Source organism: Lactuca virosa, chromosome 9, assembly GCF_052849685.1.
Source record: "Lactuca virosa cultivar CGN04683 chromosome 9, Lactuca_virosa_CGN04683_v6, whole genome shotgun sequence".
Lineage (NCBI taxonomy): Eukaryota > Viridiplantae > Streptophyta > Magnoliopsida > Asterales > Asteraceae > Lactuca > Lactuca virosa.
In genome coordinates, this window is record NC_136434.1 from 35476309 (window position 1) to 35494790 (window position 18482).

The 18482-nt window shown below is 34.6% G+C and overlaps 2 protein-coding genes and 1 non-coding gene across 3 annotated transcripts; 1 reads left to right on the forward strand and 2 right to left on the reverse strand.

Annotated features, from left to right (window-relative positions):
* Positions 1–1952: 1952 nt before the first annotated feature.
* On the reverse strand, positions 1953–3891 carry LOC145136218 (L-ascorbate peroxidase 2, cytosolic-like). Its single transcript, XM_079070388.1, has 9 exons — positions 3875–3891; positions 3360–3492; positions 3119–3293; positions 2929–3043; positions 2760–2845; positions 2584–2663; positions 2399–2501; positions 2088–2146; positions 1953–2005 (listed from the first exon to the last, which is right to left on the reverse strand). The coding sequence occupies exons 2-9, from the start codon at positions 3476–3478 to the stop codon at positions 1990–1992; spliced, it is 753 nt and encodes a 250-aa protein (XP_078926514.1). The 5' UTR covers positions 3479–3492; positions 3875–3891; the 3' UTR covers positions 1953–1989.
* Positions 3892–5301: 1410 nt separating this feature from the next.
* On the reverse strand, positions 5302–5408 carry LOC145141542 (U6 spliceosomal RNA). Its single transcript, XR_013722738.1, has one exon. It is a non-coding gene; the product is annotated as a U6 spliceosomal RNA (small nuclear RNA).
* A 6536-nt stretch (positions 5409–11944) lies between these two features.
* Positions 11945–17738, forward strand: LOC145137181 (uncharacterized). Its single transcript, XM_079071319.1, has 14 exons — positions 11945–12119; positions 12976–13074; positions 13249–13376; positions 13467–13620; positions 13735–13844; positions 14073–14156; positions 14244–14292; positions 14404–14495; positions 14589–14727; positions 14810–14889; positions 14969–16281; positions 16381–16491; positions 16563–17304; positions 17393–17738. Exons 2-13 carry the CDS (start codon positions 12982–12984, stop codon positions 17162–17164), a joined length of 2955 nt encoding a protein of 984 aa, XP_078927445.1. The 5' UTR covers positions 11945–12119; positions 12976–12981; the 3' UTR covers positions 17165–17304; positions 17393–17738.
* The last annotated feature ends 744 nt before the right edge of the window (positions 17739–18482 follow it).

The window sequence follows — 18482 nt, forward strand, 5'->3', positions numbered from 1 at the left end:
GCACTTAATGTTGCGCAACTTACAAATACGTTGTTACAAGCTCTTCAAAAAAAATCAAGACATAATTAGAGTGGTTTCAATGGTAAAAATGACAATGAAAAAATTGCAAAATTTTATCGATGATGCTTTTAAAGATCTTTTAGAGGAAATATACTTTTTTGAAAAATGTGATATTGAAAAGTCGTCATGTCGGATAATTATGCAAGGAACCGAAGACAAAATATCAACATCAACAATCAACGTCATTATAAAGTTGATATCTTTACCATGGTTCTTGATATGCAGCTTCAAGAGTTTCGTGATCGTTTTAGAGAGATAAGGACCTGATTGCCAAATATGACGGTATAGATGAGCATTTGATACGGTGGAACCAGACTGGATCAGGAAAAAAAATCGGTTCCATGGTATTCAATTGGGTTATATGTTCTCCATTTCCCATTAAAATCGGTTCATGAATCTTTGTCCGGTTTGGGTCAGACTCAGAACCAGACATATCCCTAAAGAACACACTTACTTGTAGAACCAAACCAGAACTAGGGTATTTAGTCTGGCTCCAAATTCTTCATTACCCACTAATGCCTCGTTTGATAGTTGCTAACTGAAAAAGTATTGACTGAGAAATGTCTGTATGAGTAAGAAATTCTAACTAAGTAAGAAATCATATTGTTTGATTGCAGATTTGATTGAATGTGTTGACTGACGCAAAATGACCATTTTACCCTAATGCTCTATACGTTTCTATGCAATATAATAATAATAATAATAATAATAATAATAATAATAAATATAATAATAATAAAGATAATAATAATATAGATGATGATGACGACGATGATGATGATGATGATGATAATAATAATAATAATAATAACAACAACAACAACATCAATAATAAGTGTTACATTATATAAAAAATTTGAGCAAATATATCAAAAAAGACATTCTAGCATAGTGGAAAAGGTGTTGCCTTGTGAATCTGAGGTGATGGGTTCGATTTCCATTATCCTCTTTTCCTTTGTTGTGCACAGAATTTTTAAGGATAGGATTGAAAAGTCTTTATTCCTTTCTCATGCATATCAAACAGGGCCTAAATCGGTTCTCGGTCAGATGCATATTAAACAGGGCCTAAATCGGTTCTCGGTCTGGTTCGGTCCAGGTCCAAGACCGATGCTCATCCTTATATCGCGGATTTGAGCCCTTGTTAGTTTTTACTTATTTTTGCTATTTGACACATAAATATGGTAAAATAGAGTAGGCTATATCCAAATGATATTACAAATGTGAAAATGAGGAATCTTGCACAACTTAGTTTTTATTATGATGTTCTGAAACAAGATGTTCGGTTTTCTAATTTGAATGGATCCGCCGACCTTTCTAGAGTTATGGTGGAAACAAGAAAACACATTTCTTATTACTTGGTGTAGCGGGTAGTAAATTTGACATTGTTTTCGGCTATGGAGCTTATGAAATCAGTTTTGAGAAACCGGATTGGTGATGGTTTTTTTAATTCTTTTATTTGTGCCGTTGAAAAAGAATAATTAACAAAGGTTACAAACAAAGTTGACATGGATCGTTTCCAAGATATGGCAACTAACTCAAAAAAAAAATTATTTGATATTTTTGTGCCCCATCATATCATATTCAAACATTGACTCAAAATGTATATGTATTTAAAACAGTAGGATCAATGTTTTCTTTTTTATTTATGTTTTATTAGATAGAAAATAGTATTTGCCGAATGTATATGTTTTTAGAAACCAAATTTAGTTTAAAAACTTTGTAAATGGAAATTACTGATAATTAACTGTGAGTTTGATTATGTTTGAGGATTAGATTCAAATGTTAGGGGAAATGTACACGACAAAAATAAATAAAATATTTCATTATTGATTATTTCTTTCGCAAAATAGAGTGTATTATTACAGCATAGGAGAAAAAATGAAAGACGTAACGTATCACCACTCTTTTTGCCTTTATTATGATAAAAGCTTAAGCATCAGCAAATCTGAAGAAAAAAAAAACAAGCGGAAACAATTAGCAAATCCGCCCTAGTTAGACAAAAATAAGAGATAATCTTGATGATTTACCCCAGCTCAGATAGCTTCATGAACGATTCTGCATAAGCACCAAAGAATGCATCTTGATCCTATGAAAAATATATTTGTTAAACACAACAAGACATAAAAAAACAGATTGTACACTGTTTGACACACAATAAACTGCTAGTGACTAATGTCAATGGGATAAAAATTCACCCAAAAAGTTAGAATAACAAAATACAAAAATACCACTACATTTAAAAAAAAAACAGCCATAAAAAATTTGTGATGTTATATCATGTCCAGTATAATATAGTAAAATACATTACAGTATAACAAACGCAATTAAATGTAGGTACCAAAGCAAATTTTTCAACGAGAGGACGGAAAACAGGATCTTCAAGGAGGGCCTTATCGGTAGGTAGCTGAACAAGCCCTTCCTTCTCACCAGCTAGAAGTTCTCTGTAACCGATTAAACCGAATCAATAATTACAAATAATTTAAATCTTTATTTACGAAAAAAAAAAATTTAAATAAGTGTTACTTGAAGTAGCTATTATCGAATGTCAACGGGTTACGTGTCCATGATCCTTCAATCCCAGATCGATCCCTATGGCAAGATCCCTATGGAACCATATAAATATATAATCACTTACATTATAAAGTATAAACAAACCATTTGATGGATAACCGAAAGAAAATGATAAAATGGCTAATTACCAAAGTATGGCCACCAGAAAGAGCAACAATGTCCTGATCATTCAGACCCATGGTGTTGATAAATATAGCTCTTAATTGATCGCTTCCTGAAATATACATATGAAATGAAATAACTTAATTCCCCAAATCCATAATGAAATTAAGTTATATTTCATCATGATTCACGAACCCTGATTGGGAAGAGGGAGACGCCCGTCTGCTGGTGGCTCATCTTTGTCTTGTCTGCCTGGGTGGAAAGGGATATTTGGTCCTCCGGTGGTCTCAACAGCAACAATGCCAGCCAACTGTATGAAAAAGGAGATTAATAATATCCGAAAGATTACATGAATCAAGTTTATGAAAGTAGTGATTTAATTCACCATATAAAAGTCAGCATATGAGATGACTGGAAGCTCTTGTTTGACTGGTTCCAGTAGATTGACAGCAGTGTCAAGGCCAACGTTGGGTCCATGAGCTTGTTCAGCTTTTTGCCTCATGGTTCCGAATGGACCTCCGGTTTTGGAGTTCACATCAAAAGTTCCAGCAGAATGAAATCTGAAACCATAATTAGGTTAAATTAAAATCGGCAAGAACAATGGAGTCTCTGTGTTGTTAGCTTACGCCATTCGAAGCATCAGAGGAGCACAGTTCTGCTCAGTGAATAAGTCTCGAAGCTTCCTCTTCGCTTCATCAACAGCTTTCATGTATTCGTCACTCACAGCTGGATAGGATTTCCCCATGGTCTCGAAAATTACTGAAAGTTCAAAAAATCAAAGCACGTAAGAAGAAGATCGCCATTCGCCGATGATATCACGACTTAACCAAAGCTGAGAAAAAAAAAATTAGACGCGATGTGCAATTGCATGAGCAAAATCAAAGGATTCAAAACAAAATCACTCATGGAAAACACATAGTAACCAAATTTATGTGTACATTCACTCTATAAGTAACACACCGAATGGAAAATTGAAGTGCAATGAGCATAGAATCAAAGCATATAACCAGAAGATCGCCGATGTCATTCGAGAAGATGATAATGGATGAAATCACGACTCAATCAAAGCTAAAATAACATTGTTCATACAATTTGTTTTGCATTATACAATTAATTGGAGAAAAATATATAACGTAATTACCAGTGAGTAGATGAAAGTAGAACTCGAGGAGTGACATGACAGTGGGGAGATGACATGCTTTTATAACAGGGATTTTCGGTTTCAACGTGTTTATTGTGAACGTTGGATCAGTAACTTATATGAGCTGACTTTAAGATGAAAATCAGTGAATTGCAAATATAGTCCCTACACTTTTTCTGAACAGACGCTTTTAATTTTTGTTTTTAAGAACTTCTTTTTACATTATTTTACATTTGGATTCGTCTTGTCTTCTTTCAACTAATAACCAACTTGAAAAATGTACGAGTACAGAGCATGTATAGATTTTAAAAAATGGATTTATATATTATATCTTTGAAATAAAAATATTAATTTACCGTTTTTCAAATAAATAGTTATCATACTTTATAGTTTATACATACTATTTTCTTCCCTGTCTCATCAATTGTTTTCACCATTCATCATAAAAAGAATGCTATACTCTTGTGTTGTTCAATCATAATTTTAGTGTGGGATAATGACTTAGGAGGGTAATTAGGTTTTCTGTTTGTCTCTATTAGGTCACTAAGGTTTTTTTTTGTGCGTATTAGACCAATATGGTTGTTATTACCGTTTAGAAATAGTCATTTTTACCGGTTTCTTCCTGTTTAACCGGTAAAAATGACTATTTCTAAACGGTAATAACAACCATATTGGTCTAATACGCACAAAAAAATCTTAGTGACCTAATACGGACAATCTGGAAACATAATTACCCTCCTAAGTCATTACCCCTAATTATTTAGAAAACATGCTTACTAATCAATGTGACTGACTTGTTTGACTGAAAATAGTTGCTTCCATTTAAACTTATCACACAACCCTTCCAAAATTTCCAAGTCCAAAAACTCATATGATTGATGATCTTCATTACATAAATATGCAACATTTTATCAATAACTTCTTTTTTGTCATTTAAATGTTTACATGAACACATCCATATGTACAAAAACAATCTCACTTTGATACCTCCCATCAATGTCTACATTTGATAACGAATGGAAATGTAAAACCAACAGGGACTTGCAAATAATGTGTATTATTAATTATTTTATAAACAGCAAAACAACAACATGAACTAAGAAACTGAAGTTGCAAAATGAATAAAAAATTAGCACATAAACAAACACATACAGACTATATACAACACATAACCGGAAGTTTATAAAGCATGAAACTTAATGACAGGAAAAGTAAAAAACTTAAAGAAGACTTTATAGAAAGAAAGATCACCCTTACTTGCCATAAATGGTTGAAGACATCAACAAGAAGATCAATATGACCATGGAATCCACATGTTGTCTGATCATGACTTCAGTAGTTCATCTACTGAAACGTAAGAATTGCAATTGAACTCTATTAGCATTTGAAAATGGAATTAGGGTTTCAGAGAAGACGACGAAGGGTTTTAAAATTTTTTTTGACCATTTCTCGATTTGTGCGTGTCATCCTTGCGCAGGGGCCATGCTAATCTTCTCTGTATCGTCCCAATTTTATCGGATGTCCCCGAAGGGACGACTATAGATGAAGAGCTTCGCCATATAGAGGAGTAGCAGGTACTTCTTCTGGTCGATATGGGACGACGCGAGTTCTAAACGAACTAGTTTACTGTTGATGGTCATATATTCTCAATGTCTTTAAAATTAGGGTTAATGATTTAGGAGGGTAATTAGGTTTCCAGTTTGTCCGTATTAGGTCACTAAGGTTTTTTTTGTGCGTATTAGACCAATATGGTTGTTATTACTGTTTAGAAATAGTCATTTTTACCAGTTAAACAAGAAGAAACCGGTAAAAATGACTATTTCTAAACGGTAATAACAACCATATTGGTTTAATACGCACAAAAAAAACTTTAGTGACCTAATACGGACAAACTAGAAACCTAATTACCCTCCTAAGTCATTATCCCTTTTAGTGTCGTATATTTATATTTTGTAAAATAAATATTACTAAATGATATTAATTGATAAAAATAAACATTAGGATAGCAGAAATAAAAAATTAAATGAAATAATATCAAGAAAATTATGTAAAAATTATTTTATAAATTATTAATAATGATATTAAGCGATAAGAAATAAACATATTACACTTTTGTAAAACTTCGTCTGTTAGGAGTTAGGACCTACGTATAAATTAGTAATATTATATATAGTTCAAACGCATTCTGTGCAAAATATGGTACAATTCTTGAAATGTTATTAAAAGTGTAGTTTATTAAGACTTTCATCAATTGCGACGTTATATAAGGTTAATTAAGGTCCCATAATGGTATACAGACAAAACAGTAGGTGGGGAGTTACTTCATAATTTTTAGAGTTAAAATAAAAACTTGAATTTCTATAATTGTATAATTTATTGGCAGTGGGATTAAAATTTATAAACTCCAATGGTCAAGTTAGGAAAGAACTGGAATTTTTAAATAAACAAAATATAATATAAAAGGAAGTTATGCAGGTTACAATAATACAAGTATCCAACTCGTATACTCACATTCATACGGCCTCACAGCTCACATCATATGACACAGCCCACCACCGCCTGCCGCCCTGCCGTACCCATTGTGCCAAGAACCCAGTGGGCTTCAGTTTTCATGGCCTAGTTGGATTTGGTTCCCCCAAACCCTAAAAGCATCGCTCATCCAAAGATATTTTGCTATATGCATATAGAATTATAGATATGCCTCGAACTAGAATGGGTTTGGAATAGCTTGATCCAAACTTTTTAACAAATTTAAGATAAGACAAAATTGAAGAAATGTTCCTTGTGGTTCGTCGATTTGTTTGGTAAGGTCTAAAAAAAGTTTATTAGCAAAAAAAGTTCATATTTGGTGGTGTTGTTGTGGTTTTGGTATATATTTCGTTATAATTTAACAGTTTGGTTGTTAGCTTTTTAAAAATGACAGTTTTACCCTTACACCCCGTTCCCAATTTTAACTTAACGAGAAAAAATAAAGGAATTTGGTGGAAGTGAAAAGAAAGTAAAAGAAATTGATGTTTCCGAGTTTCATTTGGACCAAATTTGTTATAAAATTTGAAATCTATGTCAAAAGTGTAAGTTTTAAAAGTTAGATGACCTGTTAACCGGGTAAAAATAGTCAAATTGAATATAATTACCGGTTTTTGAGACTTAATTGAATAAGAAAAATATATAAAAACTAAATCTATTATGAGTCCAGTATGTAAGAACATTTTTATAATTTTTCCAAAAAAAAGTTAGTTCAAAACTGTGACATCCCCATTTTCACGGTCAGAAAAGACCGATTTGTTTATGTTTTATTTTAAAAATCAGAGTAACCTTTTAAAGAAAAGAGTTGCGGAATTTGTTCCCATAAAAACATGATAAATATGTTATCAAAGCATCTCCGAAGAAATGTATTTTATTCATTTTAAAACATTGGGATGTCATCGTCAATACAGAAACATAAGCATAAACAGAACTTACATTCATTAACACTAGTGATTTACATCTCCTTAATCTCTCAGTGTAATGTAACTTCATATCGATATCTGTGATACAATAAACTTAAGCGGGTCAGGTTGGGAAACCTGGTGAGTACATAGGGTTTTCAACCCATAATAATATAATTATGTTTAATCATTAAACAATCAACCCAATTACCCATCCCCATTATATTCTTTATTTCTTAAGGATTTACCCTAAGAATTAGTTATTCATCGTTCATTCATTCCTAAGGATTATCCTAAGGAATAAGCACGAAATCCATCGTTCGTAATGACACATCTGTCAAGCACAGCTACTAATATTATCACTTAGGCGCAGCTGCCAGAATTGTGACATTCCTTATGAGGCGCATCTGTCGGTATTGTCCTTTAGGCGCATCTGCCGGGGTTATGAGGTTCTCTATTAGGCGTTTCTGTCGGTAGAGTCCTTTAGGCGCATCTGCCAGGGTTATCTCGTTTATTGACAGTATCGTTTCCGAGAATCCACTCGCAATACATGTCAATGAGTTTTTAGAGTACAGCTGGTGAATACACAGTTCAAATAACACATACAGGTTGCGAGCCTGCTAGTGTTCCACTGGACTGTCTAGAATAGTCCGTGGTTGTCATCCATACTCTGCTAGATGACGGGGCCAACACTTGGGTAAAAGGCTTCTCTCGTGGTTCACCTCTCACCCTTATCTCATGGTTTATATCATCTCTCATCATTTTATTTTTTTGTCACACAACAACTATTTCATCTACCCATGTTTTACCCAACACATTTTGTAGATATAAAATACATATACAGTTTAAATCATTTAAAACATGTATAAAATCTTTCACCCAGCACAGACGGCAAGTATACAGACAATATGCACACATAACATGTAATTTATATTAAATACTTCATATCTATGTGTAAGATGAAAGTAACTATGCACTCACTTGAAAAGGTGGTGACTCGGCACTCGGACAACACTTCGTTACTCTTAACACAATTTTTTTTTGACAAAACAGCGGGTTTTTCGCAAAATTGGGCTTCGCTGGAGCAGCGTTCCCGAGCCGAAAGACTCTTTTCTCGGGGCTTCGGGAGCCTCGGGGCTTCCTTCGGGTGCTAGGGGGTTTACCTAGGCTTGGGGGGGGGGGGGGTTAGGGGCTTAGAGAGAGAAAGTAGAGAGAGAAAGTGAAGTTGGGAAGGTGTGAAGAATGAGGGAACCCGACACCTCTATTTATAGGTTGGAATCCTGCTCTACTCGTCGAGTCCATGGCCAGGTGTCACCATCGGGTGGCTTGCCTTGGGGAGAAAGCCTTGGCCCATATTCAGCCACGTCACCCGATTTCGCACAACACCCTGCCGACTTCTAAACCCCGTAACTTTCGCATACGAGCTCCGTTTTCGGCGTTCTTTATATCCACGCGTAGGTAAAAACAAGATCTATAAATTTCATTTTGACTCCATTGGCTAATTCTCAACCGATCTTAAATTTAACAGTAGGAGGAGATTACACTGTTAAATGACCGCGAAAAATTCGTAACTCCTTCATACGGACTCCGTTTTCGTCTGTCTTTTTATCGTTGAATTCCTATTAATGAGATCTTCAACTCTTATTTAGGTCGCGTAGGCCAAAAACCGCTCGAACTAAAATTCGAGTTTCGGGTCGTGCACTGCTCTGCCAAATCTTAGAAAATTCATAACTTCCTCATACGAAGTCAGATTTGGGCGTTCTTTTTATGGACGTTCTCGGTTTAACATATTCTACGACTTCGTTTAGATTACTAAGGCCAAAAAGTCCTCTATCGTAAATTCACTATTTTACGTTTCCCGGTGCCGTGCTGTTTTTGCCGCGAAACTTCGACGGGTCATAACTTCTTCGTTATAACTCGGATTTCGGCGTTCTTTATATGTACGGAACCCTTGTAAAATATGCTACAACTTGGTTAAGATTACTCATTCTAAATAATATTTCATCAAAAACTCATTTTTGATGCTCATTGTCTTTAAATTGACTAGCCCGGATCTACGAGTGTTACAAAAACGATAAGACTATAAAACTTAATTGTATACATTGATATTTTTTCTTTATTTTAAAAGCACGTGTTAAAAATTTATCATAAAATTTTTAATAGTAATGAAATAATAGATTTCATTATAAATTGATTATATGAAATTATGGGCCTATACGTTTTGCAGCAAACTAAACAATTTTGAAACCAATTTTGATTCAACCACATTTAACATTCGGAAAAAGGGTGGAATAGAGTCGCATCATACATATTCAAACCAAATTCACATAAATGAGAAAATAAAGAGAATTTTACAGGAAGCTGACTGGGGTTTAAGAGGAAATAGGTAATTGAAATCATTCCCTGAAACTTACTTTTGGGTAATTCGGTTTCAAAATTCATGGTTCCATTGTAAAATTGCTTTATCTATCCATCTACTTAATTGGTTAATTCCGACAACAACAATGGAACCTACGCTGACAGTGGTTAATTCTGACAACAACAATGGAACCCAAATCGGGTAGAGGTAGATCAGCGAAATCGGAACGAGATGGTCGAGAAAGGAAGCGGGAGTACCAATGATAGCTTCATTTTATTTACTTCTTTTAATAGTTTATTTTAGCATATTTCATTCGCATTTTAGTTAATTTCCATGCATATTTTCCTTTTTGTTATTTTTATGACCATTTCGGGTACTTTCTAGTTTCTTGAGCATTATTGCAGATTTTTTGGAGGCTAGCAGAGCAGGATTTTTGGGAGGCGATTGGACTTGAAGAGAAATGGGGATTTCATGCTTGAAGGAGTGGAAGTGTTGAACTTTAAATTTGAAAGACACGGGAGAATTCTTGAGTGTGCAAGATCGATGTTTGGGGAGTTTGCGGAAATTTTGAGTGATGTGGAGAGACAAATTGGGCTCAAGTTGAAGAAATAGTGAAGAAAAATGGGCTAGAAGCTGACTGGACTCGAACTGGGCCAATTGATTAGCTGTGGGGGCCCAAGACTTGAAGAAGCCCAAAAATTTCCGTCGAAGTCACGCGGCCCGCGTAAGATTCCCCGCGGCCCGCGTGGATTCCTGACAAGGGCAATTTCAGGATTTTACTTAGAGCTCTATATTGGGAAGGTTGGTGTGCCTCTTTAGCATAATCTTGGAGGTCCAATTTTGATACTTTCTCTCTGGAGTTTGGAGCATTTTTTGAAGGCCAAGAACCCTCAAGAACTTCACCATTTCATCTCTTAATTCTTGCTAAATGTTTGGTACAATCTTAACTAACTTTGTTTCCTTGAGTTTAGTCATGCTTGGCTAAACTAATCTTGGTTGACTTTTGTTGAATCCTTTGAACTTTTGTTGAATATTGAAGAATCCATGAATTTGTGTTTGAATCTTTATGAAAATGTTTTGTGTTTTAACATCTTATCATTACTTGCATGTTTTTATTCATGAGTTTAAATGTGTTTGTGGTGATTAGTTGGCTAATTTCTTGATTAAGTAAAGGATCTTCAAATTAGCAAGCAACAAGTGATTCTTGTGTTAGTTTTACTTCACACAATCATAAAAACATTTTCTCCAATATGGTGGTGAAAGCATTTGACCCCTCTTGGATTTGGTGATTTTTTTGGTTCTTAATGCTAGTTGACTTTCACTAATTACATGTTTAATGGAATTAGTGACTTTAACTAAGGAAATTGTTATGAGCTTCTCTAACCATTTCAACAATTAAGAAAAGTCTAGGTAATCTCAAGCTCCTTGGATTACTATAGCCAAATTAAGGGTTTAAAACAAGTATTGCACCATTTGATTCTAATGATATGTTCATCAAAAGTCAAAGTGAGGAACCTTAAGTCAACCATCCTTCTCTTTTTGATTTTACATCAAACTCTTATTTTTGTTGAAATTGTCTATTTAAATCTTAGTTAATTCTAGTTTGTTTCAAGTATTTCAAAACACCAAAACCCCCAGTTTTAATTTATTGTCATTTTCCAAGTATTTTTACAAAGAGATTTTTCATAGAGTTATTAAATTGAACCAATCCCCGTGGATTCGATACCTTTACCACTATACACTATTTTAGTGTGTAATAATTAGGGTTATTAATTTTGTTGGCCTCGACAACCACCAACCAACTTGCTCCCAATCTGAAAAACCACTAAGCTCCAACACGACATATTCTCTTTGTTAGCCTGAAATAACCTCCTATAAAAGGTTAAGTGACTAAATAAACATGTTAATATCGACTTATGTCCCTAGAATGCAAAAGAAATAATTAAAGGACCTTTTAAAACAAAAACTGATACTTGGTTGATGACATTAACCCTTATTTTAAAAAGCACATGTTGAAAATCTATCATAAAACTTTTTATTAGTAATGAAATAAAAGATTCCACTGTAAACTTATACAAGATATCTTTATCCTTTATTTTTTAAAGTCAATTTTTTTGAAATAAAACTTTAAAATTTAGGTTTATCCACGTTCAATTCATATCCAACCCAAAGCTCCCATCATGTTCGACAAAAAATGGGACACACATAACACAGCCCACCTCGTAATTATGTCCAAATCTAAGGGCAAAAATCAATCAGCTAAATATTTAAATCGACATTATACGAATGATAGAAAATCAGACGCACAAATACAGCGAAAGCTTAAAACACATCCGTAGACGATCGCCTCTCTCTTTCTCTCTCTCGTTCCCAATTAGGCTTTGTGGCTCTCTCTTTCTCTCTCATCCTCTTCGCTTCTCCATCTACTCTCCCTCTTTCGTTGATCCATCGGCCTACTGTAAGTCTTTTGATCTCAATTCATCTATTGATTGATGTTTTATTGGATCTTTGTTGTTTTTTCGTTTTTTCTTGTTTTGATTGAAAGATCCCTAATTTTTCTATTTGTATGACCGTCTTATTAATCGTTCGTTTTTTGTTGTAGTTTAATGTTTTCGATTGTAATATATGCTTATGTTACGATGAGTTGACATAGATGCTATATCTAGGTATCTTTTGCAGCTTTATAATAGTTTATTCGATGCAAAATTAGTTGTGGATTTAGGCATGTTCAAAAGATTTGATTTATTAGAGTTCTCCGATTTGATTTAGTTTTTGGTGGATGTTACTTAGTGATTCTTCGGTCAATTGAATAATTTTCATCGAATCAGTGGTAGATTTACCGATGAATAGGGTTTTATGGATTTGATTTAGGGTAATAGCTAGCGAGTATTCTCCTTTCTGTCGTATCCCTATTTTTCCAATATTTTGTGTTTAGTTTTGTTTTTGCCTTTAATGATTTCTTAAAAATCTCAATCAATGTGAAGGCAATATATGCAGTTGGCAGCTGAATAGAATAAAATATCTTTCTTTGTGCTGAAACTTTTATTGACCGAGCAATTTTGGGGATCAAGTGTGCCTGATCTAGGCTTAATGATAACCAAGAGAAACTTTTATTCTTCAAAGATGCACGTGTACTTATATTCCGAATGCAACAGTTATTTAGTTTATGTTTGTGCTCATATTACTGAGCAGATTCTCTTCATCTAAAAAGTAAATCTGCATATTGTTCCCATACATGTTCATCTCCTGTTAAAATTGGGTCTTATGTTATTTACACTTCTTTTTGTACTAAGTTGTATGTGTTTCTTGTTAAGGCAACCATGAGTGATGAAGGAGAAAAGACTTGCCCACTTTGTGCTGAAGAGATGGATTTGACAGATCAGCAGCTGAGGCCTTGCAAATGTGGCTATGATGTATGGTTCAAATTCTTTCTAAATGCTATCTGTTGCACAAGTTACCTTTTTTTTTTTGCTTAAATCGTCAGAGTAACTTATTCTAAGAACTCTCCATGCAATTGATTGCTCATGTGAAAGCTAGTAACTGTTTACATGACTTGTTAATAACATTAAAGAAGCATCATATTGCAGATTTGTGTTTGGTGTTGGCACCACATTATGGATATGGCTGAGAAGGATGATACAGAAGGGAGGTGCCCAGCATGTCGCACCCCTTATAACAAGGAAAAAATAGTTGGGACAGCATCAAAGTGTGAAAGGTTTGGTGCTTTGACATATGTTACAATAAAAGTTGTTGACTTTTTTTATTTATTATACTCATTATCTTGGACTTCTCATTGTTTTACCAGATTGGTATCTGAAATGAGTGTGGAAAAGAAACAAAAGTCACTGAAGGGAAAAACCAAAACTTCTGAAGGTAGAAAGCAGCTTAGTAGTGTGAGGGTTATTCAAAGGAACCTTGTCTACATTGTGGGACTACCTCTTAATTTAGCAGATGAAGATGTATTTCTCTATCTCATTCTCTCTTACTAATTACTCTTTCTTACTTTCCTACTACAAAGTCAACATTGACTTACTCTTCTTGAGTTTTAACCCTATCCATGTTCTACAATGCAGCTTCTGCAGCGAAAAGAATATTTTGGTCAGTATGGGAAGGTGCTGAAGGTTTCTATATCTCGAACAGCAGCTGGTTCCATTCAACATTTTGCAAACAATACTTGTAGTGTGTAAGTTCAATTCTTTATACTCACATGAACATTGTAATCAGTTGATATGTTTCATTATTTGGAAATGTGTCTATTAACATCTTAGTTACCGTTAGTTACTGAAGGCACGTTTCAGGTATCATGCTAATACTGTGAGATTAGATTTTCCATCTTTCTTCACATATTGCATGTTTTCCCCAATTCATGACTAACTTCTGTATCTATCATATTTATATTTATAATTTTCAGATATATTACTTACTCAAAGGAGGATGAAGCTGTTCGAAGCATACAATCAGTACATGGGTTTGTTTTGGAGGGTAGACCTTTGAGGTTAGAACCCAATAACATGACCTGAAAAGTGATTTTTTTTCTTCTTTTGTCTATTATTTTAGTTATTAAACTGGAATTTTGTTGCAGAGCCTGTTTTGGGACCACAAAGTATTGTCATGCATGGCTTAGAAACATGGTATGATATGCAAATGAGTTGATTTTTATTACTTTATTGCTTTACACTAATTTTTTTTTTTCACTTTTTAGCTGTATTTTGATTGAGAGCAATTTAATTTTGTTGTTACAGCCTTGCACCAATCCTGATTGCTTGTATTTGCATGAGTTTGGATCACAAGAGGATAGCTTCACTAAAGATGAAATAATATCAGAATATACAAGGTTTAGATCAGTCTCTTGATGCATATGGCTTTTTATGTTAGTTGAAGTAAATATTTATTGCCCCTAAATTAACTTGCTTAGTGGTTTTTAAAGGGGTAGAGTTCAGCAAGTTACTGGTATTACAAATGATATACAAAGGCGATCAGGGAATTTTTTACCACCTGCAGCAGATGATTACTCTAATAACACCACTTCTTCATGGGCGAAACCTATTAGTAAAACTCCTACAAATGTAAGATACTCCATGTCAACCTTTTTCTTATTTTGCAGAAATCTATCTATGGACATTGACTTTGACTTGTTCTCACAAACAGGATACAACCAACAGCATGAAAGTTTCCCCACCAAATAGCAGTTCTGGGAGATCTGTAGCTCTTCCTGCAGCAGCCTCATGGTATGTTTGTCTTTTCTAATGAAAAAAATTATAATTCTTTTGAATATCTACTGATTCATGTGCTTACTTACTTACACAGGGGAACACATGCTTCAAATAGCCAACCTCTTGCTGCAAATGCAGTGAGTTCTAATGGAACTTTAAAGCAAAAGGTGGACACCTGTACTACTACTACTACTACTACTACTACTACTACGCTGTCATTTTCAACAGCAGTAGTGAGCCCCTCATCACATTCCAATGGGATACTAAAGAATCACAGTGAAGAAAGTAAGCTGCAACATCATCATCATCATCCGGAATCTGCTACCTCAACCATAAACAGTCATCTTTGTACAGCTGCACCAAATGATAAAAACGATTCAATGCAATCTTCCGAAACTGCCCCTGACAAGGACAAGGATGTTGTTTCTGATGAAGGAGGAATCCAGAAGTTATCATCACTCAGCATTGGTAGGAATCATGAATTAGGATTACAACCATGTGAAGATGAAAAACTTGTACATGTACAACCTTTCACTTCAAATAAACCAAAGAAGGGTACCAATACCAATACCAATCCCAATCCCAATCCCACCATGGACAATAAAAGACAAGTGTCTTGTTTAGAACCAGAAGCAGAACCAGATTTTCAGAATAATGTAGAAGAAGAAGAAGTTGTAGTTAGTGAAGCAGAAGCAGAAGCGGATTTGTTATCTTTTAATGATCAGAGGCTGAGGGATCCAGAAGTTGTTACACATACAAGCTATATACAGAATGTCCCTCAATCATCCCATTTGAATCAGAATTCTTATTCTCCATTTGGGAGTCAAAACCTTGATAGAGGAGGTTCCCTTTTGAATACCATAAATATGCCAGTAGCCAATGGGCATTCTTCCAATGGAGATGTCAATTCCTTTTTTGAAGGGTCTAATGGGCATTCTTACATTAATAAGCAAATTGGAATATTTGATGATACTACAGCAAAGAGGGACCACCATATTAGTAATAATAATAATAATAATAATAATGGTTCAATAGATTTAGGAGAAAACAGTATAATATCTAATATTCTGTCAATGGACTTTGACCCTTGGGACGAGTCATTAACTTCACCTCAGAACTTGGCTAAATTATTAGGCAACAACAGTGATAAACAAGAAAGATCTGGCTCTTCAAGAAAAACACAAAATTGCAATCAGTCAAGGTTCTCATTTGCAAGAGAGGAGGATCAAGGATCCAATTTCAATTTTACACAAAGTTTTAATGATTTTGGTCAAAATCTCAATCATCAGAACATGAACATGAAGCGTGATTTTGTCAGCAACACAGATGAGAATGGTTTCTCTGCTTTTAATTTTGAGGAATCTGACAATCGTAGTGCTGGCAATTATTCTTCCAATAAGATTTCAGGTAATGTCTCTAGACTCTAATCACTCTATCATGTATGATTGATTCCCTCTGCTTATAATATATGTTTTATTTTTTTGTGTGGGAAAAATAAAACTGCAGTTTCAAGATCTCAAATCTCTGCACCTCCTGGATTTATGGGGCCCAGCAGAGCACCACCTCCAGGGTTCACCTTTAATGAGAGGATAGAACAGACATATGATAACTTATCTGGTATGTTACCATATATTCTTTTATCTTTCTCCTGTACATATATATATTTTATATATTTATTTTTATTGCAGGGAATCATATGTTTGAGAGTAGTTCTATAATTAGAAAAATGCATCAGCATCAAGCAGCAGCGGCTCCTGTATATAACGGTGGTGAGCTTGAGTTGATGGATCCTGCAATTTTAGCTATTGGTGGTAGTAGAGTTGACATGATGAGATCATCATCAAACTTCCCTTCACAACATGCTGTTGCTTCTTATGAAAACGATAACAGGCTTAGACTTTTAATGCAAAGATCTTCTTTCACACACCAAACTCAAAACCAAAACCAAAACCAAAACCAAAACCAAAACCAGAGATTTAGTGAGCTAGGCCTAGGCCTAGGGGGAGATGGTTATGGAGTTCCTTCAAGAATTCTAGAACAGAACAATAACCGATCCAGTTATCAGCAGGGTGGATTCCAACAGCCGAGGATGTCTAATGGGCATTGGGATGGATGGAATGAAGTTGGGAATGGGAATGGGAATGGGAATGATATTGCAATGGCGGAGCTTCTGAGGAATGAGAGATTGGGATTCAACAAGTATTATTCTTCTGGTTATGGTTATGAAGATACAAAGTTCCGGATGCCAAGTTCGGGTGATCTGTATAACAACAGAACATTTGGGATTTAATTAAGGAGAGGAAGAGATGTGACTTGACTGACTTGTTGGCTGATTCTGAGCTTGCTTAATGTGGAATTCCGGATGGAATGGATTGTGTTATTGTTGAAAGATTGAAAACCTTCTGAAACAGGGCTTCCAGAAACCAGCAGGTAGGTCATTGTCATTTATTCTAATTGTTTGATTTCTTTCTATTAATAATTAATAATTATGTTTGTTTGTTTGGGTTATTTGTTATAGGGTTATAGCAAGTAATGAGAATGAGAGGAGGAGGACCCTGTTCCAGAAGAAGAAGAACAAGTCTCAAGTGGAGAGAGGATATGGATATGGTGTGTTGTACATAATAAGCATCAACCAACTAAGCCCAGTGAGTGTGATTGATTTGATTTGTCCAGAAAATAGTAATTATATAATGTTGGTGCCTCAAGATAAAAGAAACTTAATTAATATGCATTTGCAGCAAGCAGTATGAATGGTGTTATTATTATGGTCTTGTTTTCTTTTAATCTATCTAACCATATACAAGTTGTTGGTTTCACCTACTTTTCAAACTGAATATATATGGACACTCTTTTTTGACTTTTCATTATATTTATTTACATTGAATTACATGGATTTGCTTTACCTTTGCACTAACGTAACCTTTCTCATACATGCACTGACGCAAATGCAAGGCGGAAAAATAAACCCAATTTCTTTTTTGTTTTCACGTGGCAAACTCTCAGTAGACTTGTCAAGAGCTACTGTTCACAGAGAGTAATCACTGGCACTGCTATCTACATTTTTTAAGCTGGCTTAAAAATTTTCTATGTTGTAAGAACGAAAAGCGTTGTATTGATTTCTCAAGTAGCTGGGGAAAAAGTGTGAGATGATATATAGTTTAAATTCGTAAATTTTTTGAATATACTAATCAATATTCTTTTGTTCCTCATTTTCTATTAACCATCCATTCTTATTGTTCAAGTCAACAGTATGCCAAAATTATCTGTAATTTGTACCACTTTGTGAAGCGCATATGCGTTCCATATATATAAACTCGATGAAAAAAGTTCAAGCATTTTAACACTTTACACTCTAGGTTCTATACATGTAAAAGAAAACCCCTGATAACATATCCCACACGCTCCTTTCTCTTTTATTATTCCAACCCATCTTCTATTTCTCTTCTCCATCCTGCTGGAACACCACCACCGACAGAAAAATCTCGCTGGAGCCGCCCCTATCTGTTGGACCACAACCTTCATGCCATCTGTTCGTCGGGCGAAAAAATATACCACACCCCTCCCACCTCTCTCCAAAAACCACCACCACCATCTTCAACAAACCGATC